The sequence below is a fragment of the Takifugu flavidus genome, chromosome 16, assembly GCF_003711565.1.
Source record: "Takifugu flavidus isolate HTHZ2018 chromosome 16, ASM371156v2, whole genome shotgun sequence".
Classification (NCBI taxonomy): Eukaryota; Metazoa; Chordata; class Actinopteri; order Tetraodontiformes; family Tetraodontidae; genus Takifugu; species Takifugu flavidus.
Window position 1 is genome coordinate 5,703,908 of NC_079535.1, and position 27,100 is coordinate 5,731,007.

Genomic DNA, 27,100 nt, shown 5'->3' on the forward strand with positions numbered 1-27,100 from the left:
AAAAGAAAAGGTGTCCTAATCTTTGTGGAGAGAAAATGCGGCGCGGGGAGAGCATATAAAAGAGGACAGTGTTTGCTCCATACAAAGGATGGTAAGATTAAAGTTCAGATTCCAAAACTCAGCATCCGGAAACATAATAGGCAGCAGGAATTGGGCCACACTCTCGGAAAACCTTCTCGGTCCAGCAATAATGACGAACCAGCGGCGCAGGGTATAATTAAATGCTATACACTGTTGAGCCCTAACCATATATTGGACCAAACCATCTGAATATGAACTCTCATTTAAGAATATCTTGTATTCAATTGACTGTTCTTAGATGGGTGGGCTGATCAGGGCGACGCAAATCTGTGATAACGTTAGCAGAGAGGTGACGGCGGTGTGAAGGGTAAAAGATCGCGCGGCGATAAAAGGGTCCCTTGATTTCACACATGCCAATTATCTCTGGAGCTGAGGACCAATTAGCCGCTGAACCTGTGCCCCCTTGCACACCTGCGCTAATCAATCAATTAACTAATTAGATGAATATTTCATGCTAGCTTTTCGGAATAGCCAATTACCGCAGAGAGCAGAGGATGTATGATATTATAAGGAGGCGGCTTTGCGGAGGGGGAGAACGTGCGTCTCCCCTCTGAGGGAAGCGCTTTTGTCGCTAATTAGAACATTTTGTGACATTCGCGGGCTCAGACTCCGATCGTTGAACTTCCGTCGCTACCTTCAATTTGGCATCTTCAAAGACCAAAATCCGCTTTCTCCTTTGTGGTTTCGGGCTTCCTTCAGCACGCAAATGAACGCTTGGAGAGAATTCGCTGAGAGGATCATCCTGCATTTGGACAGCTGTCTTTTCTCCACGGGGATTTGTCATCAAGGAATATATCCTTCTTTAAAAAAGAAAGCTTTTCTTTTCTTTATCCATCCTCTACTAATTTCCACCTGTCTTTCTGAGTGACTAATGGAAGACTATTAATGGTGAATGGATTTCACACCATTAAGAGCCCACCCAAACCCGTCCTGAAGTAAGGCAAGCTATCATGAGCTGCTCAGGCTGTCCATTTAGACGCACTCAACCTCTGACCCGTGAGACTTCTTTTTCATTATCCCTGAGGTCTGCACAGGTAAACTCCCTAAGTCTCTTGTTTACACACACAAACCAACACCAAAGGCCACCAGGTTCGCCTCTCTGCCACCCAATCCCCTCCTAACAGCACTCCTCGCTGCTCAGACCTGCTCCCGCCAAAGCTGCAATTATGGGAGTGTGGCCTAAAACGCCGCCGGCGCGAGCACCGCATTCAATCCCCTCCTTTCTAATTACCACCGCCTGGAGACAGGTGAGGAGTCAGGACCGATAAGATCTTTTCTTTTTACCTGTAGCCCAAAACACACGTGCATGCACAGACACACACATGCAGGACTGGGACAGAAGCACTCAAAGAGGCACCCAGGGTGATTCTCCTTTTTAATTACAATCCTTCAAAAATGTCAGGAATTTGCTTGTAGACAATAAAATGAAAACTTGGCGGTTGGAGTCAGGTTACACAGGTGACAGAGGGCTTTACGGTGCTGCTTTTGAAGACAGCTCATGGTAAACACATTGATTAATTTCACAGTCAGGCTCCGATCTTATCTTGTTACATGTGTAACAGAGAGATGTGGATTTGACTGAAAGAATTATCGGCTCGCATTAAAAAAACTGGGCCTCTGACATCATCGCTAATCTGATGAGCATCTGACAATTTACAATATTTATTGCCAAAACGTACTTTATCTTCGCGTCGTTAAAATGATAAATGAGCCCGGCCAATAAAGAACTGCAGATAAATGGATTCAGGAGAGCAGTTCACAGGGGCTTGTTTGAGCAGCGCTGACAGATATGCAAAATATCTGGACTCAGGGTCATCAGTCAGCCACGGACCCCCTTTTTAAGTGATTGCGACCCAAGGTGACAACAAGCACTTTAACAGTGCGTAAACAACTTCTCGGTGATGATCTATCACTGCAACAGTGAAAAGAACCAGTTGCAGCGGTAATTATCATTCATCGGGGGATCTGTCAGAAAAAGGATCAGGCTGCACTGTCAGGGAGATCCAGGGAGGAACCGTAACATCGTGCATCTGAGGGAAGAAAAAGAAAACTTTTTCTTCTTTTTACTTTCGCCTGTTGTGCGGTAATCTGATCTTCCTGGCCCCGGGCTCCAAAACAGACAGGTAGAGCGGAGGTGACACGGCATTAACCCCCTTCCCTCAGCGCCGAAGCAGTTGAAACACGTAAATGAGCGATTTTCATCTTCGCTTCACGGACCAAGGGTTCCGAGTTATGCACAGGCAGAAGAGAGCGGCGACATGTGCCACTTATTGACAGGCTGCATAAATGTGCAGGGCAATCACCCGTCATTATTCCTGAACTGCCAAGCCTGCACACTTTACACCTCCTACTTCTGCGTGTCTTATCTTTTCATATTGTTCCCAGCATCAATGCGTTTGCCACTGGCACAAGCCTCAACACCGCCGCTAAGCTGCAGATTGATGATTAGGGCATTAGTCTGCTCCTCTCTCTCCCCCCCTCTCTCTGATTATACCTTCCTTTCTCCTCCTATCGCTCACTTATCCAAATTCTTTCCCTTCGACATGGCACCTGCACAGACGCTAACAAAAGAACAAACGGGCGTCGGAATGACTCTTTTGATGATGTCAAAGTTAAAAAAGAAAAGAAAAGAAGTGCTCACCAAAGGCAGCAACTTTGATGAGGACAGCATGTAGGTTAGAGGATATCATCTCAGCGAGCAGAGACTCCTGATCTCGGCGCCACAGGTAGGCAAGGGGCCGCAAGCCCAGCCGTAAACATCTGGGGATGAGCATAAAGTGTCAAATGGAAAGATAATATTATATTGAGGAAACCGAAGCGTGCTTCACTGGAAGATGAGACACTGCATAACATACATACTTGCATACATGCAGTGATGAACTAAGGAATGTACAGTCTATAGGACAGGAGAAGCCTGCGTGCGTTAGGTGAAGATGACTGATGGCACGGGTTATGAATAAGAACAGAGCTTTTGTGAGGCAGTGAGGGTTCCGATGTTGAAAATGAGAACAAAGAGAGAGGAGGGAAGGAAGGAGCAAACAAAGACGCAGAGAGTGGTGCAGCTCTAACCAAAAGGCATGACAACTGTCAGGCTCTGAGTAAAATCAAATCAAAGGGAATCTGCATAAAATGCCATAAACAAAACACACTACACGGAAACACAAAAACAGAAGACGCACGTTTGCTTGTACTAGGCCGCAGAGTAGATGCCATTTAAGCTGAGAGTGTGTTTATGTGTCTGACTTACACGTTTTCGACACGGACCCTTTGGTAATCAGACAAGATGGCCCCCACAGACACCGCCTCGACACCCTCCTTCTCCTGAGGAAATAGAAAATATGGAGGAAACACAACCACATCAAGTACAAAACGCACCGTATGAAAAAGTACAATGGCACACATGAGACTAAAACAGATAAAGAGTTCAAAATCCTGGCGGCGCTCTCTCCTCATTGGAACACAGTTGTGTGGGGATGTTTACATTCTGGACCCTCGAGGCCTTTATGATGTGGCCCATATCCCTGGAGGTCTGCGTACGCGTGAGTGCGAGAGTGAGGACACAACTGCAGGCGGTTTCCTGGTCTTGATCGGCAACCGAGTGCGAGAGGGAGGGGGGTGGGGGGGTCATTTCTGGCCACAGCTTCCATCCTCAACACGCCCGGCTGGGAGACGGAACCGCGGTGACAAGCTGAAGTATCAGTGGAGCGCCGTATCTGTGAGTGGCGTGTATCTTTAATATGACTGAGGGCTAATCTAATTGCTTTTCATATCGCATTCATATTTCTGAAATTGTCAGGCGACTGTGCGCTCCAGAGACGCCGACACAGCCTTGAGATGAGTACGGTCTCCTCTTATGGAAGAAACAGGGTGACATGCACAAACAAACACGGCCATGTGCACGCATGTGCACACACACACACACATGCAACCCTTCCCTTCGCTTCCTGCCGCTCCCCTGCAGACACACACCTGCAGATTCATTAGAACATTACACGGGCTGTAATTAGAACAAGAGGCAAGGGTAGAGGGATGTGCCAGTCTCCAGTAAATTACCTTGTAGCCATTATCAATTTCCCTGGCTACTGGTCCTTAAGATAACCCACCCCAACCCGTCTCCCCCACCCCCGCGTGGTCCCTTCCTGCAATTTTTCTCTGCCTGATAAACATGCTGATTAAAGCGAACAGCGTGTAAACCTTTGATACTTTCCTAAATGAAATCCATGCCCTGCCTGGGGCCTGAAGCTGCTCCACATTGGGCCTCTCTCACACACACACACACACACATACACACACACATACACACATACACACATACAATGTAGGCGTGGAGGTAATCAGATAAAGAATGTGCTGTGTGTCTGCGTGTGTTGTCTATGCTGAGGAAGAGGATGTGAGGTGTAAAGCTGAAGATAAACACAGAAAGACACAAACATCCAGCTAGAATTGACCTCTCCGACATGAACTTTACCACGGGATGTAAACTGGAGATTCAGCGCTCAGGTTTTAATATCTCTCCAATGCACCCGACGTTGGAATATACATTAGAGGCAATTCCGCCACCCAGTGACAGTAATTAAGCAAGACTGATAACATTTCAGCGTAGCAGAGAGCGAAGGAGGCTGCAGGCGGTGTCATGTAATTCCAGGTAAGCCTCAGGGCCGACACTGTTCTAATGCAATGATAACCTTTTCTCTAAATACAACTGTCACTTCCTAAAGAGGCGTAATAGGAGGTAAGGAGCGGGATGAGGAGAGACAGAGAGAGAGGGAAAAAAATGTTGGAACAGTGGAGTACATCAACACCAATCTGGGTTAGCGTTACATTTTCCCGGGAATGGACTCGGGCTGACAGAGTTACAGAGCATCAGAGGAGCAGCAAACGAGATGCCTTTCTGTCTCTCGACATTACCTCCCCTGAATTTTTTCCCGCGGACACTGGAGCCTGTGAGGTTTGAGTCGGCAGCCAGCAATTAAATCGCCTCTCTTTTCACATGCTCTCGTTACATGACATCATGCAGGTAAAGTCGCCACTAATGACAACACAAGACCAATTTCCCCCCTCCGCGTTTTCTTGTTTCGAATGCGCCGTGCGGCCTCTAGTGAGCCGACCTTTTGGCAAACAGTGATGAATAATGATTATTTTTGGAAGCGGCCATGTTTTTGTCGCTATTAATGCTAACTCCAGGAGACAGCGAGGAAGGCTAGCGCGGCTCTGAATGTAATTTAGAACATTTCTGACACACTTTCTCATTTGCTGTGGGAACATGATGAATTACTGACAAAAAATTGTATATGTATGTGCAAATCCAGACTGATGGATTCCAGCAGAACTCCCTTCATGTGTATTTCATGATGTTATAAAAATAGAAACTGTATGTAAAATGTATCATAACAGTTTATAGTTGGAATATCTGTAATGACACGGTGCTTATTAAATAAATAATGATAAAAATCTTTATGAGAACCATCTGGCTAAATGATGTTTGGACTACATTAAAAGTGGAATATGGGTTATAAAGGAGCATGAAAATAAAAAGGGAGAGGTCATCTATGCTGTGACACGGGGAGGCATTACTTTGGTCATTAGTGTTGGCACAAAACAGGAATAAAGAGCTCCCTTCCTTGACTCTGTATTGCCTTTTTTATGTTTAATGACCCAAGCTCATTAAAAGAAGCTTCACCTGATCCAGGACTTGAGGCTTTGCATTAACTCGTGCCCCAAGTGGGAACGTGGCACGTGCAACAGTGCAGCCCCCTAGCTGCCCATATATAGACAGGCTAAACAAAGGCCTAGCCTAGCTTACCCTGTCCTTTCCAGCAGGCAGAAAGGCAATTAATGAGGATCTATGGCCCAGAGCAATAGAAGCCCTCTGTCCCCCCAGCCATGTCCATCAGGGTACTTAGCCCCACGCAGTCATTAACTTCTGTTACTAATTGTCAAATTCATTAAACTAATCCATCGCCAGCATCCGGATGTCTCTGGTGGAAAAGATGTAGAGCGCTGAGTTATTAAGATGTCAGCTGTGGGGGAGATTAAGGCCAGCAGACATGTTTCACAAAGAAACGATACGGCTATTAAACTCCGTATCAAGGTAGCCTGTGATATACTTTGTAATTATATGTACGCTGCCAGTCAGTTTGGACACACCTTCTCATTAAATTTGACTACTTTCTACATTGTAACATTATAGATATGAAAATATGAACACAAGACAAGGAATAATATTATAATGCCACATAACTCTGAAGATGTTTTAGATTTTAGATTTCTCAAAGTTTGATGACAGCTTTGCCAACCCTTCACCCTCCCTCCATGACGTTAATGTGGAAGTCATCTGAAATGGTTTTCATTTTACTGGGGTGCCTTGTAAAGGTTAATTTGCAGAAGTCAGCTCGGTACGCCTTATTTGACAACTGTTAGTAACCATATTGAGGCAAGAACCAACTGGCTAAGCAAAGAGAAACGAGAGTCCATCGTTATTTTAAGAAACTAGTCCGAAAAATTACAAACACTTTAAATGTTGCCCCCGACACATTGAAGCGCTACAACAAAACTAGGTCACATGAGGGCCGCCCCCTGAAAGGAGGACCAAGAGTCCGCTCTGTTTTTCCATATCACCAGGATCAGAAATTGCGAGTGGCCAGCATCTTAGATGGGCCCAGATAAATGCAACATGATCTAGGAGCAGACACGTCTACATCGTTGAGATGGTTTGGGTAGAGAGGAACAAAGAGTGAAAGGACCAACAAGTGCTCAGCATCTCTGGGAACCTTCGAGACTGTTTCAGGAAACAACCTTATGAAGCTTATCGAGAGAAAGCCAAGAGGGGTTTTTGACGACTACTTAGTTCCATATGTGTTCAGTCGTGGTTTTGCTGCCTTTGGCAAGGATCTGCAATGTAAATGGACAGGAAAATAAAGAAAAACCATTAAATGAAATGTGTCCAAACTTTTGACTGACAGTGGACATTCATCTTAAGTGGCAAGGAGTGCTGCAAATGTATTATACAGTCACAACAGGGCCTTTACTCACAATACGTATCAAAGACACAATTGTGACAATCATAGACTAAAGAATTCAGCATGAGAATGTGGCTCTTCCATCCGCCAAACACTCGGGCTGGCCATTCAACACTGAAAGCCATTAACAGCAACCAAGGCAATTAGAAAGCCATAAAATATTAAAAATTCTATATTCATATGGAATTCATCAGAACCCTCATTAGCTCTTTCTCAATGGCTGTCACAATGAGGTCTTAATTATACACCCTTAACAATACAAAGCTCCATTCTGCAAAATGGTGGGTTTCTGACATGTCTGTCCCAGCCTCTTCTGAAAAGCTAAAGCTAGCGGTGGCAGATTTGAGGAAAAAAACTCATTTCCATAACAGCCTTTTCTTTTTTGTTTAAACTCTGTGACCAAAGTTGGGGTTACGCACTTTTTTTTAATTCTACCACCTCCTCTTTGTGGTGTGTTTATGTGTGATAGATGGAGAAAGCAACCAGGGCAGAGTGCAAAAATTAATTAAAGTGGTTTCAATAACAGCTTGCTCAAGGGTACAGGGGTACGACCACGAGCTTTGCGCTGCCACACCCACAACGTCGTATCAACGGCACCTCTCACCCCATTGCTTCTTATCCCTTCCCCCCTCTCTTCAACACTGATTCTTCTCACTGTGGCCCCTCTTCATCTCTATTCCTGGATCCATCATGTAAGTGACTCGATGCAACACGGTTTTAATGTTCTCTCCATTAGATCAGCGCTGGGCCTCTTGCAGCGTAATGGGATTGTTCTCCCCTCGTCCCCTACATGGTAGGAACACAAAAAGGGGGGCCTTGGACGATGTTGTAGAAAGCTGGAGTAGATGTAGTGCAGGGGATGGGGGCCAGCGAGGGTCAAGTGATTCTGTTTAATGTAATGTGGACAGAGTCCTGGGGCGTGTTGCGCTGTCCTGACAACTCAGACATGCCAAACTGACAGGAAGCGGGATGTGAGCTTAGTGGGAGGAGACACTGGCTCTTTGTCTTAAATCAGTTTTCTCATTACCATTCAGCGCAGACATCCTCCAAGGTGACTTCATCAAAGAGAGCCTGGTTATGGCAGAAGTTTGCAGAGGCTACAGGATACAGTTTCTGGCACATTTATGCCGCGCCCACTGCGCACGGTGGGGCAGAGCACATTCAACTGCTGCAACAGTGGACGTGCAGGTTTAGGACCATGTCTGCAAAACCACCCAAAACCTCGTTTAAAATGCTTCCAAGCCATATCCTTAACTCAATAGGTGGCTCTGTCTGGAGGAACTGTTGAGAGACAAACTCTTCCTTTGTGCTGGTGGATGGCTCCCAGTGATGACTCAACCGTGCTGAGCGTCAGAATATCAACCACCAACTCTTGGTCCAGCGATGCAGGTCAGGGGAGAAGAATGGGGAGGGAAGTGTGGAAGAGGAAGACGGTTTCGCCTCTGCTGGGACAACGACGGTACGAGCAGTCAACAAAGGAAGTGACACAGGACATTGCGCCATCGGTGTGATGAGTGAGAGGTGCTTATCATCCCGCAGCAATGTGACAAGTGACGGGTCAGGCTGTGCACATTCCTGCCAAGAAATGGATTAAAAGTAGGAAAAGGTCAACCTGTTATAATCCAATGCTACATTAGAGCAGCTCTATCGGCTAGAGTTAGGTTTAGGGTTCAGGTGTACGGTTAAAACACACGCACATGCACGCACACTAGCCTCGCATAGTGATTCATCTACAAAGACAGAGCTGTTTTCAGTGATTGAGCCCGAGCATAAATATGCCACGCCGCACAGCTGGAAAATGTAGAAACTCATCGGGGTTAAAACGTAGTGAGATTAACATTTCACAAGTTTCCTTTCGGATATATATGGTTACATAAACATAGGCACGGCCAGTCCTCAGGCAGGGAGGGAGATCGCCCTCGCCAAGGCAAGCACAAAGCCCTGGTTTCAGCGGGTCGAGGACAAGGAGGCTTTCCATATCTTCAAGGATGGAAAACTAAATGTGGAGAAACAGCAGGGAGACATAAGGTCATTTATCGCTCTCCATGAATACATGCAATTCAGCCAACCAAAGCTCTTCCCAAATCTGAAATGTTGATAGCTTTTTCAACATGAAAATATATGGTCATCTTTATTTTTGGTCACGGGCAATCAACTTTTTAAATGAGCTCCCAAAACACCCCCCCGATAATTCTTCAAACCACTATTCCAAGAGAATATCAAGGGGACACACAAATCTCACAGCTCCGTCTCTCCATCTTACACACACACAGCAAAATGTAAATGTGTTTTTTCTTCGGAGGTCAGGTTCCAGGCTCTTGGCATCCTGGCCCCCATCCTCTAGATATCATGCACCACCACTTCACCGATCTCTGACCGACTTCCAACCCGTCTCTCCCCAGAGAGAGACCAGGGGAAAATATAGCAATGACGCTGACTTAACCTACTCTCCAGACCCCAGACGGTGTTTTTTCTATGACTGATTATGACTTTAGCTGCAGGAGGTGATGGGGCCTGCCACAAATATTTCTACAAGGGAACAGCTCACAAAGCAAAACAAAGCATAAAAACCCTCTTCATTTTGGAGTAGATGAATGGTGAGGAGTTAAAAGACTTGGCTAAGCTGTCTCAGCCAGCGCTGGAACTGACGCGCAGCTCCCATTTATGAGTTTAATGGTTTTTATTCCACATCAGACCTTCTCTGCGAAGCCCTTTGCGTGTGTGACGGACTTGTTCTTTGCAACTGCACACAAAGCTGTAAAGCACAAATGAATGGTTGCAAATAAAATAGAGGAATTAGCTTATTTGCTGACTATTGCTTAATTTAATTGTATAATTGACATTAAAGATGTAACTGTGCTGATAAAAACAAAGCAGCTATAGTAGCAAAACATCTGAAATGTTTCCGAAAAAAAGCAAGAAAGCATGCAAGTAAGACTGAGAAGCCTTATTCAGACAGCTAGGCTTTCGAAAGGATCCATTTTTCACTTACTTTTTAATATGGACAATCAAACAAATGCGAAATTATAGTCACAGGTTTTCTGTTATGGTGTATTTAGAACACAGAGAGCGTATTATTCCATATAGCACATGCAAATAACCAGTTGCATTTACAATTAGATATTTATCCTGCATCAAAATAAAACATCAGAAGAAAAAAAACAACCATAAATACACGCATTCTTCACTGGAACAATATTTAACCAAGCATTGGTAGAGGCTCATGCCCTTGGCGAGGCAAGATAAGGCTATCAGCTTCCATCATCGCTAAACAAGATTGAGTAAAGTACATTAGGCAGAAAAATACAAACAAATTACAAAGGCTTGGGGCAAGGCTCTTTATCTAATGTTTGTGGGGACTGTTAGCGTCAGTTGGAGGGAAATGGGCCTGCATCTAATAGATCCTGTCCCACCACTTCCACATGGCCTGCTGAACAATGCACAGTGCCATTATCAGAGTGTTAATGCTATCCTTCCTAGTGCAAAACAAGCCCACAATCTCTACTCCACCACCATCGTGTTGCCGACAAAATACATACAAGCATTCGCAGACCAAAGGAAAAGATAACAATGGGCATTGCACAGCATTCACTGGGCAGAGACAGGTGTTTCAATGCTGCCGTGTGATGATACTTGTACTCGGTACAAGTTATTTTCCACCACTTATGAGCTAATTCCTAATTATCCAATTTTGAGGTTTCTCTGTACAACAAACCGGCTCCAACAAGCTCAAATTAGCTTTGTTATTGATCTGATCTCACTAAACCCTTGCTGTGACCCCAGAGGTCATGATTTATGTATTAGGCAGCTTTTTAAAGAAATCCATTTTCCTGTTGAGCCCCCGATGACCATCTAATGCTGCACGCACCAGTAATCAGAGAAGGGCTGTGTGTTTGATTCCGACCACCTCTCCCCTCCCTTCGCAGCTCACAACCGTCCTCACAGAGTTGTCTCACAACACCTTGGCTCTCTAATCAATACCAGCTACTGGTTCAACAGGAGATCCCTCCGCCTCCCTGCTTGCCACCATCTGCCCTCCTCCTCCTCCTCCTCCTCCTCATCTTCCTCCCCTCCCATCTTTTCGCTCTTCTCCCTGCTTTCCTCACAGCAGGATACACCTCCGTCAGGGCGCTCGTGCTAGGCTTCTGAAGGCTCCGGATGAAAGCGCGACAACAACACAACCGAGACCAAGGTGGACAAGAAGGGAAGGTGGAAGGATGAAGAATGAAAAAAGTACATTCAGACACGTGGGGGTACTGTGGTCTCAGAGGGGCCCCCATAGTTGTCAATAATAGACAAGCGGTAAAGACGGAGGATGAGGGAGGAGTGTGTGTCTGATAAAGGTCAAAAGAAAGTGAATTTGGGGAATGAGTTTCAGCAGAAGGGATACTTCAATGAAAAAAAATGTGCTTTTAGATAACAAATTTACAATAAAGGTCTCAGGCAAACCATCCATCATCCATTAACCTTTGCAGCAGGAGGTCCCAGAGCCCAAGTCCTGGTTCACTGGGTTGGCTGGCTAAGAGATTTCAGGAACCGTATTGCTTAAAAAAAAAATACAACGTAAAATTAAAATACTCGGAAGCGGTTTAGGTCTCTGAAAAGTCAAATGCATTACAGGACAGGAAATTAGATTTGAATGTAACATTTCCATCATTCCCACGGTTGGGCCTGCATATGACAGAGATGTCACACAGTGGCTAATTAGAGCTGATGGGAAGAACTGCACAGAAGCACAGATATCGTCTATTGTTCCTCATCACTCTAATGAGCCTGAGAGCCTAAATGTCTTTGTCTTCATTCATCAGTTCAAAGGTAGAAGAGATGCAGCAACAGAGTCACCACCTTCTCAAATATCAGCCATGGCTCCATGAAGCTACCCAACCTCACTGGCAGAGAGGTGGTTAGTTTAAAAAAAATGTCCGTGTGGTCGGAAGGTTTCCATCCTTAAATTCTAATGCGCCAAACAAAAAAAGTTGCAGATCAGATTGGCGTGCTGATTTCGCCTTACAGTTCAAAGAAGTAAAGCGGGGCGAAAACGAAAACGAGAGGCAGAGGTGAGTGTGGAGAACAGAGATAGGCGCGTTATCTTGTAATAGAGGCCTGATTTGACCTGACCTTGAACGCACAAATGTGCACGGGCGCGCGCACACAAGCAGGGTCACGGGGCATAAAGAGCCACTGTGTCAGGTCACAGAGCACAGAGAGAAGGATAAAGGACTTGAGGGATGTGATATGACTAATATGAGGGGTTTTGCGGGCCTTTGGGGGAACTGCCATTACAGCCGCGGGTGACTGACACTGCTGATCTGTATCACACATCAGAGTAGATCACAGCACAGGAGAGCAGACAAACCGCACACATGAAGTCCAGACACATGAGTGAAGACCCAGCTTCCACAGAATCTACCCAAACGAGAACATTTACGCAAAGTAGCCCGAGGATTGCCAACAACAACTCAAACAAAGACGTTTGATTCATGTACGCGCATTCTAGCCGGCAGAGGACCAAAGCATGTCATCAGCCGTATGGAAACGCACATTTATGGCGTCAGATGTCCATAAGTATAAAATCCCCCTTCCTGCTGTTGACAAAACTGTTATTCCTCTGCCTCGGAGAGCGGGTTCAAAGATCAGCAACGAGCAGGATCGAATGGAGAACGCAGCGGCTTGCAAATCTATCAGGTTTCAGACTTCAAAGAATCGCAGCCAGTGATGAGAGCAAAGGAGCCAATGATAGGCTCGCATTGTCATCCTGCCACTATCACCACTGCCAGAGGAAGGAAGGCTCATTTTTTTCTTTCTTATAATTGGGTCTTCCCCCTCAGCCCCCCCGACCCCCCCGCACCCTATCAACAATGCTTCTGAAGAATATGATCTCTTTCTTTGAGGCTTTTGAATGGCTCCAAACGTTTTTCTAGAGGCCAAATACTGGAGAGCCTCTCCAGTCTGTCAGCTTCTGAGAGTGATCCGTAGATGGCACTGTTGGCTCACGCTACAGAGCTGGAGCCGGCTCTGCACAAGAGAGAGGAGAGACGAAAATACATCAACTTCCAAAGTGAGAAGAAAATTCTTTCATCTTAGCTCGTGTGTCATTCGCCAAAAATAATCTTGTAAGTTCTAATTAATTCAAACTGCTAGGAAGAATCTTTCAAAATATCACACTTTACAAACAGAACAGGTTTTTAAAAAATGCAAAACCTGTTCTTTTTCAGTAAGAGTGGTTTAACGGCTCATTATCAAATGCTTTCTTTTTTTTGGGGGGGGGGTGTTATTGCTTGCTCTTTCATTTCCTTAACCACTCAACAACACCACACACTTTATTACATAGTAAAATCCTACTAAACCAAGCGTAAAAGTTAGCTATATAACTGAAACCACAATTCATGGCTGTCAAATGCTCAGACTTAACCGCGTGTTTCAAAAGTTCAGGAGTCTACGACCATTCACCATGTGCTGATGTGTAAAATGGGAATGCTACAGAAAGAAAAAAGCAACGACAGAGCTTTGACTCTAATGGTTGACATATTTCATTAAGAGAGAGAGGAAGCCTGTTGTTTATGGTGCAGGTCTGTTGATGACGACGAGAGGGGGAAACCAGTCTCAGAGTTTCAGATCTGCTGGCCGCGAAGGCCCCACGGGAGACTGACTGATGAGGTCGGACCAGAGAAGCCCTCAAAAAAGAAAAACTTGCAGCCCTTTGCAATTAGGAACATGACCAGGGGCAGAGTTGTACATTTCATCACTTGCCAAAGAGATACTCACTATTTCACTGTTAACACTGATTAGAAATTTGGCTTTGTGAGGACATTCAGGAGATACTCATGAGCATGAGCTTTGGCATGCAAACCCTGCTCCTTCCACAGAAGACGACAAAGAAAGTCAGACAGAGGGTGCATAATGCCCTGAGGCGGGCTGACTGGCTCTTGCCACACAGCCGGTGTGCGGACACGCAGGGGCCCTGGAGCAGCCCTCAGCTCTGGATGAACATGTCTCCACACAGACCTACAGGAAAATCCGAGACGAGTCGAAGCACACTCACTCTCTCTCCCTCTTTCCATTTACACCACGTCCAGCCAACTCAACAACAAACTCCTATCCTCCATCCCATAAGAGGCTCTTAAATTTTGATGCTGCAAGCTAAAATGAGAGTTTGTGTGCAAGGGGGGAGCAGAGGGGTAAAAAAAAAAAAGCATTACAGAGAATCAATCCCACACTGTTTGTACTGACAGCAGGGCGGGACACTGTTGCCATTGATGTGTGTCCAGGTAGTTTCCTCATGGCTGCAGGCGGTCAGGTAAGCAGCCGGTGGCAGCGGTGTGTTAAACACGCGTGCAGTTGTCTCGGACCTGTCAGTCAGCCACCCTGCACCACATCAGACCACCAAGGTCTCATACATAATTTGGCATCGAATGAATATTTTCTCAACATCCTGACTAAAGTGGTGTTTGATTAAATATTAATTTGGTGATTAATTTTTGCATTTGATATTCTGTCACGTGTGTAAGGAGAAAAAAAATGCCTGTGAAGCCAGTTGTTGAAGGGCACCTCACTTTAACTTCACACATCAAACATTCATAAACTGGTAGAATGGACACACAATTTCCCAGAGTGAGATAAAAGAGAAAACACACGCCGCTTTGAAAGTGAAATCGAGACACACTCAATTTGACAGACTAAAAGCACTAACATAGCTTTTTAATTTCCTGAGCAGCTTGGCTGCGCTTTGCAATCATCTTTGAGGACCTCTCGCTGGGCCAGATGAAGGCAGACAAGCAGAATCTCTCGAACCGGTTCTGATGGGAAACGAAGTAACTCAGAATCTGCGTAGAATGAGCTGCAAAATTCTCAAGGGTCTGACCTATGTCATGAACCCTTGCTGGGATAAAAAGTTTAGCAGCGCTGAGTAAAAAGCACTCAAGCATATGTCAGTGGCGGCACAGAGTCAAAATGATGACTGCTTGAGCGTAAACACACAATGAAGCACTGCAACAGGGAGTTTACATAGTTACGGTGTATTGTAATTCTATCCAGAATAAGATTGAATCTCTTTTTTACCATGGTGTAATGTCTGTGCAACAATAACATTCAGTAAAACAATGGCAAGCAGATATTATTCTTATGCGACTATGTAAACCTTACAGCACACATACCTTGACAAGGTGCAGGAGGTCATACAGGTCTTCCACCTCATCGCCATCTGTTTTAGTGTAATTCTTGCTGGTGTCTAGGCTGGAGCCCTGGATAATACGTCTGTATAAGGGCAGATCCATAGCTTCAGCATACAGATCTATGGCCTGGTGGCCCACTGTTTGGTACATGTAGCTGTCCAACTCATCTGTAACATGAAGGACGAGATGAAAAAACTAGATATAATAGAAACAATCGGCAGGTCTGGAAAACCTTGATTTCAAAAGCACAAAGAAAACCATGCTTAATGTAAAAATAAATGAATAATAATATTAAAATAGCAGTAATTTTATACTTTCAATTTTACCATGTCTATATTGATTTATATATAAAATTGGAACAGCATATTAATGTTTAAATGTTTTAATTTCCAGCTGTAATGAAGGACAGAGCAATAGAAATGTGTAATCAAAATAATTATAGAATATATTTCCAATATATTTTGTGGATGGGTTTTATTTTGCACCAAATTTTTGTCAAACTGAAATAATTGCAAACTGATTTTTTGAAGTTCAGGCAAACTGCTGAGCTTCAATGCTAAACTCAAAAAGCCAAACATGAGCAGGAGTTTAATCCCACTGTACATGGTGGCATTTTATTGGGGAATTTTTCAGTTATGTGAAAGGCATGTAAAGTAAATTGCCACAGAGAAAAAGTTCTTAATTCATTGTTCAGCAGAAGTGCAGGTGGCTGGCCCACATTGGGGCTAGTGTCAGTCGTAGATCATAAAAAGCCCAGCAGTACCTTTTCCTCACCTGTGTTTGCAGGACGGAGATTAGCCAGTGCTACAATCTGGTGACCAGCAGCCACACACTGCATCATGTTGTAGCAGCTGTCTTTGCCGCCACTAAAAGACAACGGGAGAAACAGGCAAGGTAAATAAACATGACTTGTTCATTCAAAAAGCAGACTTATGCATTATCAGGGAGATGTAGTGGTGTCATCCTAATAGGCAGAGGTAGATAGTTGTACATTAAATAATCTTTAACAATACTGTTGAGGTATTGAGGTAAAACAGGAAAAATGACAGACATATACCTTATCCAGTGGATTATTTTAGTATTCCTACAGCACAGCATCATAGATTTTTGTAGCTACCAAGAAAAACATTCGAGTTTGTGCCAATGTGTGAACTGTGACACGGATACTACAGATCAGCGCGATTACCTTATCAACGCGACTACTTTCATCTTCTTAATGTTCCTCTAGAGTCAAATGGGAACCAGTTCAGTACTCTATAATGGTCCACAACTAGACACTGTGCTTAGCAACCGGTTCCATGTACGCATGTAAGAGCACTACACTTCCGGGTTGTCAAAGGACCACGGTAAATAGCAAGTCGTCCAAAAATATGCCTGATAGAAAATCAGAGCCGATATGCTCTCCCGCTCTCGCTATCTCGCTCTTCCTCTCTGGGATTTAAATGCTATTTATATTAGATGTTTGCGTTGTAATTTTGGTTTTAAGAAATAAAATATTACAAGTGTGACATGATTTCAATTTTCAATAAAATATACTGAAAATATTATTCGAAGTACTGGTGATGCACTCTGCATTGTTTGGTAATTGTGTTGAAAAAACTACCCGTTGAAGGGTATGGTGTGCAAATAACTGCAATAATGATGCTGGCACACACCTATTGCCTTGTGTGTCTCAGGAGAGAACCCAAAGTCCATGCAGTGGTATTCACACAGTTTGACTTTTTCCTCTGAGGGAGCCCCAGTTTGCTCAGAGGAAAGTCTTTGATGCTCTTTACTCTCTGTTGCTGTGCCAGAACATAGTAATTGCACGGCTTTTTTGTGTGTGTGTTTCCCTCACCTTCCACCCCTAAGCAGGCTAAAGGCAATGGATTTTGTTTGACTGTACAAAATGGGGTGAGACATGTTTTCATCCCAGTGCTTTTTTTGGTTGATGTTTTTTGTCATGTTCATCCTGAACATAAAATGTACCACACTACAAACACCATTTGCATCGTGGAATACTCTGGGTATACAAACTGAGAACAAGAACTGCTTTTGAATGGGTAATATACTATTCAATGTAATTTTATATAAGGCATAATCTCCACTACAAAAATGTGTTACTTGGTGTTTGAGAGCACATTTCCCAAAAACTTGGTCTCTGGTGTGTTTTCCTTTTGCTTTATAAACAGTATTTAATCATACCAATGTGTTGCATAGCTTGATTCATTTGTCCAAGTGGATACTATAAATAATTTATGTACTGTAAACATGAAAGCAGTATGATTTATTAAGGTATACTGCAGTTGTAATAGTTATATTTAGTCCCTGTGGGGCAGGATAATCAGAAAACAATCCCTTCAGCATGAAAGGACAAACTTCATTTGATTCGGATGAGTAATACTGAAAGAAAAATTCCTTTAATGCTTTACAAAGCACCATGTGTGTACTAACTCCAACTGAAGTTTTGACAGACAGGATAAGACTGATTTAAACTGGGTCACTTCAATTTTAATATTACCCAGACAAATAAAGAGGTGGGCGGCTCTGGATTTATTTGCGGTTGCATTTTGCTGACATAAAAAGCAGTTTATGTCCTTATTGTTGATGCAGCAGGGATTAAAAAAAAAAGAAAAAAAAGGGTGTTGATGGATAGCCAGCCGCAGATACAGCCAATAGATGGGAATATGAGACGCATAAATATAAAGCATGGCGGCGGGAATGAAATGACACCCTTGGCCTTTTCTTAAAGTAGCATGTGCATACGATACGACAGGTGATTTACACGGACACACAAACTAATTTTTGCCACACAAGGACACGAAAACTTTGGATGCGATGAGAAACTCGAAGGCCTCAAATCACAAGACCGTAAATTGATTGTCAGAACGGGGCGGCCAAGGTTACGTGCTGAGTGGCCAGACCGCAAACACACATCCACGCTTGTAGACTCTTAAACAATGTGACAACCCAAGTACTACACTGCTCAGTGACACACTCTTTTAATAATAAAACTTTATCTCCACAATTAATCTGCATGTTTATGATGCTCAATAAATTTTCTTGCTATCAGCGCAGGAATTTAGCTGGATCATGTCACGATCAACAACAAAGCCGCTGTTTAAATTTTTAGGAACTGTGTGGTTGCAACGGGAATCTTGTCTGCAGGGATCTTGGATTATCATTTAAAGAGATGCTCAACATTAATTACAGGACATTTTTGCTGAGCAGCAGGCTTTATTTTAGTGGTCGTAATTTCTTCCTTTCTCAGTGAACACTGGTCACATCACAGAAAATGTTCTTTCACAGCTCAAACCAGTGTTATTACTCTGATTTAATGCAGAACTCAAGTTGGATTTCGACTAATTTGGTTTTAAGTTTTGTCCTAGCCAGAAACATGAAGCAGACGATGCAGTGCCAAATTAAAGCATCTTTTCTTCCAGTTCTTTTTTTCTGGACCTCACAGTATGAATCAACATCTGAATCTACTAGAGTTTCTCTCTATAAATGAAGCTATAGTGTAGCTAGCTACACATGTAATGACAAGTTAATTATAGGTGAAGTTTGATGAGGGCTGATGACAGCCAAATGTTATCTCAGCGAAGTGATACGTTTGTGGGAAATGATTGAAGACAGTCCTGTGGATCCTTAACTTTATTTCCTCTCTGGTGTTGCCTCCATCAGGGGCTCATTTTCCAAAGAACTATCAACATAATGATACCTCTTTAGGGTCTAACCACATCCAAATCAGTTAGTAAACAACCCAAACGGGGATCTGTACACATTTTTACAGACAATTAACCGTTATCACGAGGGGCCCAAATGGATTAGTGGGCTCGTTAATGTCTGAGGCTAATCGGTCCTTGATTGTAAATGTGAGAGAATGTGAAATAAAGTCGTGGTTTGATCCAAATTGTGTTTGATCATGGCACCGTCTTTAACAACAGCCCCAGCCCTGCAAACAGTAATTGAGGGTTTTATTTTTTTCTTTCTAAATCCCCCAAAGAGAATCTGGCTTTTCAGCATCATCCCATTTGCTTTTAAACACCCAAACGCATTCGAATTAAAGGAAATTGGTTCCCCTCATCAGCTGCTGCTCTTTTGTGAAAGCCCTGAGATCATTTTTCCCCCCGGATAATCACAACTTGGCCTTTAAAATAATCTTTGATCAGCCTTTTGAGATTATTTTCAGCGCTACTTGTATTTGCATTTAATCTGCCTACCCAGCATCCCGAACCCAGCCAAGGGTTTGAATTGCATTTGATGAATGTCCCTGTTCATTTTGGGCAATAAGGCCTAGACCCAGGAATAAAACACTATCAAGATACTTTACAGGATCGATTAAGACCTGATTTATGCACAGTTAGCATCTGTACCTTCTGAAAATGGCAATGCTGGTGTGCTAAGGTACGGAAGAGATGTTACACATTTATGGATCTCAATTCTGTATAAGATGTAAATGCAAAGAAAGAGTATACTTTTAATCAGTCCTTGTATGGTAGTTAGTTTATCTGTGAACACCACCTACAGGTTGGAACCGATGTCACTCTGTATAGGCGAGGAAAAGCAAACAGTTACGTGAACAAAAAAATGTCAATGCATGTAATAAAGATCAAGCCATTACACAAAAAGTGTTGATGAGAGTTCTTTACTACAAACATTAAAACCTCTCACTAAAAACTGGTGATCTCAACATGATTTTGCTCCTGAGATAGATGAAAAAGATATCATTCAGCCACTGGGGACTATGATCAGCTTTAACATTACCAGTTCATGTAAAATATAATCCTCCTGACTCTAGAGCAAGAACACATATTCAAGGATGCCAAATGGACTGTGAATGTATATTATATATATATCACTTGTCAGCTGACTTAAATTTAGCTTAAAACCATACAATTTAACATCTGGAGATATAAAACATGCATAACATTCTTAAGTGAGTATGAAATCAGGATTTTTAAGATAAATAATCAACTAATCTAACACTGCAGGCAAAGAAAACCCCCATTCCAAAACAAATAAAAATCAACCAAGTCTTTAAGTACATGTGTAATTTCCCAAATATTTCTCCTTGATTAGGAATTCCCCACGGCGTGCTCGGCTCATGTTGTGGTTTCAGTGGCTGAGCCTTGCGACGCTCCAGCAAAAAGGCTGTGGTCCATCAAAGAATGCCAGCCTTTTCAAGTAATAAAAGGGTTAATGCCAGCTACTGAAACTGCAGTCAACTGTCTTGCTTCCAAAAATTACCAATAATTCCTCCAACTGGACCATTAATCTCATATTTAGAGAGAAATACATATTACCCAGCATGCTTGAATATATGATGACTGTTTTTTTTCCTTCACTCATTAAAGTACTTGTTGATTTGGTGAATAAATATTGTAACCAGGCTCTGCAAAACAGTGACTAATGTTAGTGAAAATACTTTCTAACCTGTAAATGATCTAGAGGGATGCTGTGATTAGTTTGTCTGCGCTCTGATATACAATCCAGGGATGGTTTCCCTCTCAGCTGACAAACACAATCCTAATCCAGGAAATAGCCCACAATCCCAATATTGGAGTTGACATCAGAGGTAGCCACAGAGGCGATTCCCACACACCCCTCCCTTGGCTTCAAAGGCCTTTTTGGGCCTGTTACAGGTTTCCCCCATGATGAAGTGTGACACTCCACAAACACAAAAGCCCCAGCCCTCTTGTGGGTCCGCGTTGCTTTTCTTGGATCGCCCCAGACTGACCAGTGCCAAGTAAACTTGGCGGTCGTCAGAACGGGCCTTATATCTCCGAAGGACGTGTGGTGTCTGTGTTATTGTTGTGCGCGCGTGTGTGGTAATGTGTTACGTGTAGGGAGAAGGCCTGTCACGGTCACAGGGCCCCGTCTGTGTGCGGGTGTGATTTCACCTCTGAAATTATGTAACATTCACCCCTAATCAAAAACACCACACAGTTGGACTTGCTAGTTTGTCCAAAATAACGCTTTATTTCACCTTCGCAGCTGAAGGACTTGAAGGCCACAGTAGCAGAATATTAATGCAGTATTTTTAGTACAGAGCCGAACCTCAATTATCATAGTTCTGCAGCCTATTTCCTTTCATTTGTTTCATCCGCTTATCCTTGTTTTAGTCTGTACCCTCACCTTCCATCCGTCCACCACCCTCAATGGTTAGCTTTCCTTCTTTTTCCCCGCGGAAAAACGTCACCTGTACTGAATGGCTGGCCCCAGTTCAGCCAGACCAGCAAACTCCCTGCCAGAGCACAGAGAGCTTCGGTCTGCCATTTGTCTTGTGTTTTTTTTTTTTTGTTGGAGTTGGAGATATTTGTCCAGCACACTGTCCAATGTCAACACCACCTTGAAATTCCATGCTGCTACACAAAGTGGGCTTCCTTAGGGAGGATTAGGATTGATGCAGGCTTTGAGATGAACTGTTGAATTGCACGGGTGCAAAAAAAAGGGACTGACCAGTGAAGGCATCATGTATATCAATGACAACCAGGGAACCTTACGAGAGGACATATTTTAAGATATCTTAAGACAAAAACTTTTTCTTTGCACAGCAACATAATGCTTACAGAGGGTTAACCAATTTAAAGGTGTGCCAGAACTTTTGGAAGCATATCCTCAGATCGTCCTCAGACAAGCCATAAATAATCAACAAGAACCAAGGCCTCCTACCAACACTGACACCGGCATTACCAGATGAGAAACTGTCGGCAAGATAGGAGGCAGCCTCAAGTTTACGGTGTAGAACCTGTTGATCTTGAGCTATGGATTGTCCCATTTCTAGAGTGAGCCCCATCTCCTCCTCCTTGAATTTCCACAGTGATTCTGCCATAAGAAGCACATCAGTGGCCTCTAGCCTTATTTTATGGGGTGAATTCCATACACCCGGCCCAATATTCCTAGTTACTGGAGTCTGGTGATTAAAGTGTATAGAAAAAGGGGGCAGCACCACTAAAAGGGGATGATTTAGTGAGCTGTCGACCCGTTTCAGACGGGGCAACAAGTTCAAGTCCCCACAGGAGGGTTGTAATGGAAATGAAACAAGGGTCAAGATGGTGTTGGGGAGCAAAGGTTATGGGCTTGAGGGTTGAGGAGGAGTTGGATGTGTCAGTAGAATAGGGTCATCCGGAGGCTAGTAATTCTAAACATGATTTTTCATTTTTCAAGTATTGCTGCTGTAAAAAGCTTTAACATATGTCTTATATGCTGTGATATCATATCCAGACTTTTCACCTGTGACTAAAAACACCAAATATGCCTTTTGTTTTGTTGAAACTGTAGAATTACTTTATTTAAGAATTTCAGAGCAAATGATCTAAAAAGTTTATCTTCGTCTTGGTTTTTCCACTCTTCATCTTATGTTAAGCTAAGGTAATTGGATACAGCCACCAAAATTGACAGGGGAATAAATATGGGCAAGTCTTCCAGGCTTTAGCACATGTTGAGAAGCACTGTTTGAAGCAGTTAACAGACTCAAAAGGAAGGTTTACGGAGTCCCTGACCCTCAACTAACCTCGTCCTGACCTTTTTAAAAAAACTACAGCCCCATCATTTCCACTCTCACAGGATTCATCTGCTTGAAGGGCTCCACGCCTCTCATCTCTGTGAGTAGGGTTTGATGCCTTCAAGTACCAGCCAGCTATAAAAGACACATCCTGATGGGCCTTCCTCAGTTCTGTTGAACAGCTGCCCCCACACCCGCCGCCGCTGCCGCCGTTCCCCCCCCCCCCCCCCATCCTGACCCTGGCCACCACACCCACCCTCAGCCTGTGCGTGGCCCTTGGCTAACCCATCCTGCGGAAGGGTCAGGGTTAGGGCAGCAGACTCCCAGCCAAATGGAAGGTTGCCCAGAGGAGCTGATGCCAGAGAGACACAAGAGACCCAGGGACCCTTCTGATGTTCCTCAGATTTTCCAAAGAGGGAGAGGCTGCAGTGTTTACAGAATCTTTAATTCACGGAGGGAAGGAGTGATGCACGGCTGACGTATGACGAAGGAACAGAACAGTGTATAAATAAGTGTCACGAAAATAGAAGTATGCATGTCTCTCAGAGACTAAGGAGGAAACTTAAAAAAAGGAACTGTGGGGTTCAAACCTGTTGTTTTCCCGAGCATTGTGTTTGTATTATTGCTATTCCTCAACATCTGAAGATGAACAGACACCAAAAGTGACTTTTATTTACGCTTAAAAGCTAGGAGACAAAATAAACTAAAGGGGAAAACACACGACACATGCAAGAGAAACGATCCCGTATGGAACATGATGGAGCGTTTCACCAACAGTCTCCGCATAAGAGAACATTCCATTAATTTCAATTTGTCAAAATGATTCCACCTAAGGCTGTGGGATTCTCAGCTGTTGCTTTCTACTGGAGGAAGTCTCATGCGGCTCCGAACTCAGTCTCAAGTGCTTTGCTGCAGCAGGACGGGCCCGTCAGCAGATGACTTGTGTGCAAATCTTTGACCTTATCAAATCGTCCACTTCTGGTTTGACATCAGTTCCTGCGGATATGCAATATCCACTCAGTTGTTGTTGTTTTTTAACACTCTCATTTCCTAGTGGCTCCGGACAAACACAATGGGTGTAATTCTGTTGGGCAGTTTATTTTACTGGAAAGACAACAACGGCATGGACAACACGGCTCAGGTAATACCAGCGGGGTCAAGTTGCTGAGAGGGTTTCCTCGGAATAACAAATGCCGCCTGCTTATGACCGTCTGATGGCTTCATTTTTCACTTGGCCTAACTTGCTAATTTTTACTGCTCAACGTCCTCCACTCAGGCTGCGTCGCTAAGTCATAAGTGCGCTGCTGCTGGCTGATATATGGGTCTGCGCCATGATGTCAGCGAAAAAACACTTTCAATAATTGCTATGATTAATATTCTCAACCCTCCAACACCTCCCCTTCTCCGTCCTGCCGCATATCTGCAGCTGCGGAATCATCTATCAGTCTGCTCTCGAACTGCTTAAATCCCGCGAGTGATGCATGGCACCTCGCCAAACTTCCAAACTATTTACATCCATTCAGATCATGAGACGCTGAGGTGCCTCCAATGACCAGTTCCAGCCAAAGGGAAAGAGGAAGGGAGACAATTGGAGCTTTTTTATATGCACAGGAATTATTATACTTCAATAATAATAGTGTAATAATAGCAACATGTTGGTTTTCTCAAAGGTACAGATGATGCTGTTTACGAAACAAAGAATGAAAGGTGGGCATTTGATGTTTAACTGATGTCCTTCAGCTGATGGCTCTGCACGGCTGGAATGTGTGTGTCGAAGTCTCACAGGATGGGTTTCCTCTTGACTTGCACTCTGATTGTTTAGGAGGAAAAAGGTGAAACAGATACGTGTAAACAGTGGAGGTCTTTCAGAAGTCTGGACAGACGCAGGAGGCCCCGGGACAGTAGCTGACCCGTCACGTTAACAGTACACACCCCGAGGAGCCGGCTCTGCCGTATTCTGTCTGGTGGCGTCAGAAAAAATAAACTGTCACTTCCTGGATGCTGATAGACAAATTTATAGAGCAGTGGGAAACATTCCTCATGCAGGACGGCTTTGAGAGCTTCCCAGTGTACTTTCCACGGCACCACAGATAACCCAGAGTAACAAGAGTCTCGAAAGCCAATGAAAAGGAATGCTTTCAATAGAGAAAGGTTTGGTATTTATGGGGATCAAATAAAACCCCTTTCATCCTGCACATTGGAAAAACAAAGCGAAGCAGCTCTGAAATAATGTTTGAGCTCGATATAAACAGTCAAACTCTGTTTTACATTTAAACTCGTGCCGATCGGATTTACTGCGAAACACTAGAATGCAGACTTTACATTTTATATTTGAAATAAAAAAGTAAACACCGCCTCCATTTTGACAATTTACAGCGCACGTGAAAGCTTGTCGGTGCTAATCGGGAGGATGGAATCCAGTGATTTCTTCATAAATTCACCAGTATCTCTACTCTTACATCCTAATCTGTTTCCTTTGACTCTTGCTGCCGGATGTGTTGCTTCACTGTCCCTATTAAATATGTCGATTATATTAAAGGAACATCGCTGGGATTGCTTCCTGTGCGAACTTGAATTTTAGACAATGCTTTTGAGTCTGGCAAATTAATAGCAGTCAATTAGGCATTTATTATTAACCTCCTATGGCTCACTGTCAATTATCTGTCCCATTAACTCTGTAATACTGTACGCTCTATATGTGTTTAACACCGAGCAGATCCGGCACGGCTCATATTTAATCTGCAAGTATGAAAAAGCATGGAAATGATGACTTTTATTGCCAATTCAATTTAATTAGATTTAATGAAATTGTTACAGTCGCTTATACGTCTTTCTGGCCTCTTTGATGATTTATAGTAACAATAACAGACGTGCAGATTAGTCATTAAATCCTCACACTTGTCCTTCTGTCTCATACAGCCGACTGTCTTTGGTTTGCTGCAATAATGATCACATTAAAGGTAATATGACTGTCCACCTCAGAGGCTCTGGTGGATTAGTAACATGGAAACCAACCAGGAGGAAACCTGCAAAGTCTTGTATGAATAAAATATGATATTTCAGAAAATGACACGTGGCGAAAAGCATCACAGAAAACATAATTACCACCACATGGAACCGTCGCGCACTTCTAATGATACCCAGCCGTTCCCTCCATGTTGCTACCGTGCCTGCATTACGTGGTTCCTGCTGTGTCCCTCCTGACGCTCATCAGCAAACCGCTGCGCTTGTAACAGGAAATCATTCTGCCGCCGCACACACTGAGCCCTATTTACACAAACGCCCTGAAAACACTTAAGGCAGGATATTTGATTGTGAGAAGCCTTTTCCATGTTGTTTTTCCAGAGCTGGCCATCTCCCTGGGTTAAGCCGTAAAGAAATAAAACACAGGATTAATAGTGCTACTTGCAACAATAATAATAATAGGAATAAAAAAAGGCCTTGCCTGTCATCAGAGAATGGTTTTAAATGTTTGGTCGGTCTTTGATGCCATTGTTTTTGTCTACAATGCAGTCATGTGTTATGTCTACCGTGCTGCGACGCAGTGCATCCAGTGCATGGGCTCAGGAAACAGATCACATTGTTAGCTGCAAGCAGCAGTTACAATAGAGCTCGAAACACAATGAAATTGGGAGAGCACATTATACGAAAACCCAATTCTACTTAGGGTGTGGAAGGAAACCATTAAAACCAAAGAAATGCCAAATATGGTGCAGTTCCTGACATAAAGAGCAGGGCTGCGAAGGCGAGACGCCCCTGCCTGCTCACATTTGGGTCCCCGATCAGTATCTGGACATCCTCTCAGCATAAACAGAGCTGAGACATCCTTGTCCAGCCCCACACCAGCCATCTTTGCCTGGTCCCTGAAAGATTTACGATGCAGGGACGTGGGACAATTAGACTAAGGGAAACACAAAAGCCAGGAGCTCTGCAGCTGGAGATTTACGCTTTTACAAAGGTGCTGTTTTGGAAATTGAAAGTGTAATTGGTAAATGTTGACATTGCGATTTAGATGAGAAGTCTCTCAAGTGGAAAATGTCAGGTTAATTGAGGTGTAACCTAACTGCTGTCTTCATTCCACCCAGTACTGATTCTGGTATTAATATATGCAGAGTGTGTGTGTTTGGCTGTTGGATGTATATGGTAGATAGCGTCTCAAATAGATTGCCTTTATTTTGATTCCATGTTACTGAATTGCAGTTAAAATTGTACCTTTTAATATGAATATATTTTTAATTGATTACTACTTCCATAATAATACTTCTGACATTTATTTGGCAAGGCCAAAAAAAAAACCTTCTACGGATAACAAATAAATAACAATTGAGGCATGTGAAGATAAA

At 43.5% G+C, this 27,100-nt stretch overlaps 1 protein-coding gene and 1 long non-coding RNA gene across 2 annotated transcripts in view; both read right to left on the minus strand.

The window, feature by feature from the left end:
- The window catches only part of dph6 (diphthamine biosynthesis 6), a 44,556-nt gene extending 27,937 nt beyond the window's left edge, over positions 1-16,619 (minus strand). The window contains 5 exon segments of the mRNA XM_057058125.1: positions 2,723-2,841; positions 3,329-3,402; positions 15,254-15,438; positions 16,046-16,137; positions 16,458-16,619. Coding sequence (XP_056914105.1) covers positions 2,723-2,841; positions 3,329-3,402; positions 15,254-15,438; positions 16,046-16,137; positions 16,458-16,480 — 493 coding nt within the window. The 5' untranslated portion in view covers positions 16,481-16,619.
- A 6,778-nt stretch (positions 16,620-23,397) lies between these two features.
- On the minus strand, positions 23,398-26,003 carry LOC130540148 (uncharacterized). The gene is made up of 2 exons (XR_008954317.1): positions 25,863-26,003; positions 23,398-24,567 (listed from the first exon to the last, which is right to left on the minus strand). It is a non-coding gene; the product is annotated as an uncharacterized LOC130540148 (long non-coding RNA).
- Between the last annotated feature and the right edge of the window lie 1,097 nt (positions 26,004-27,100).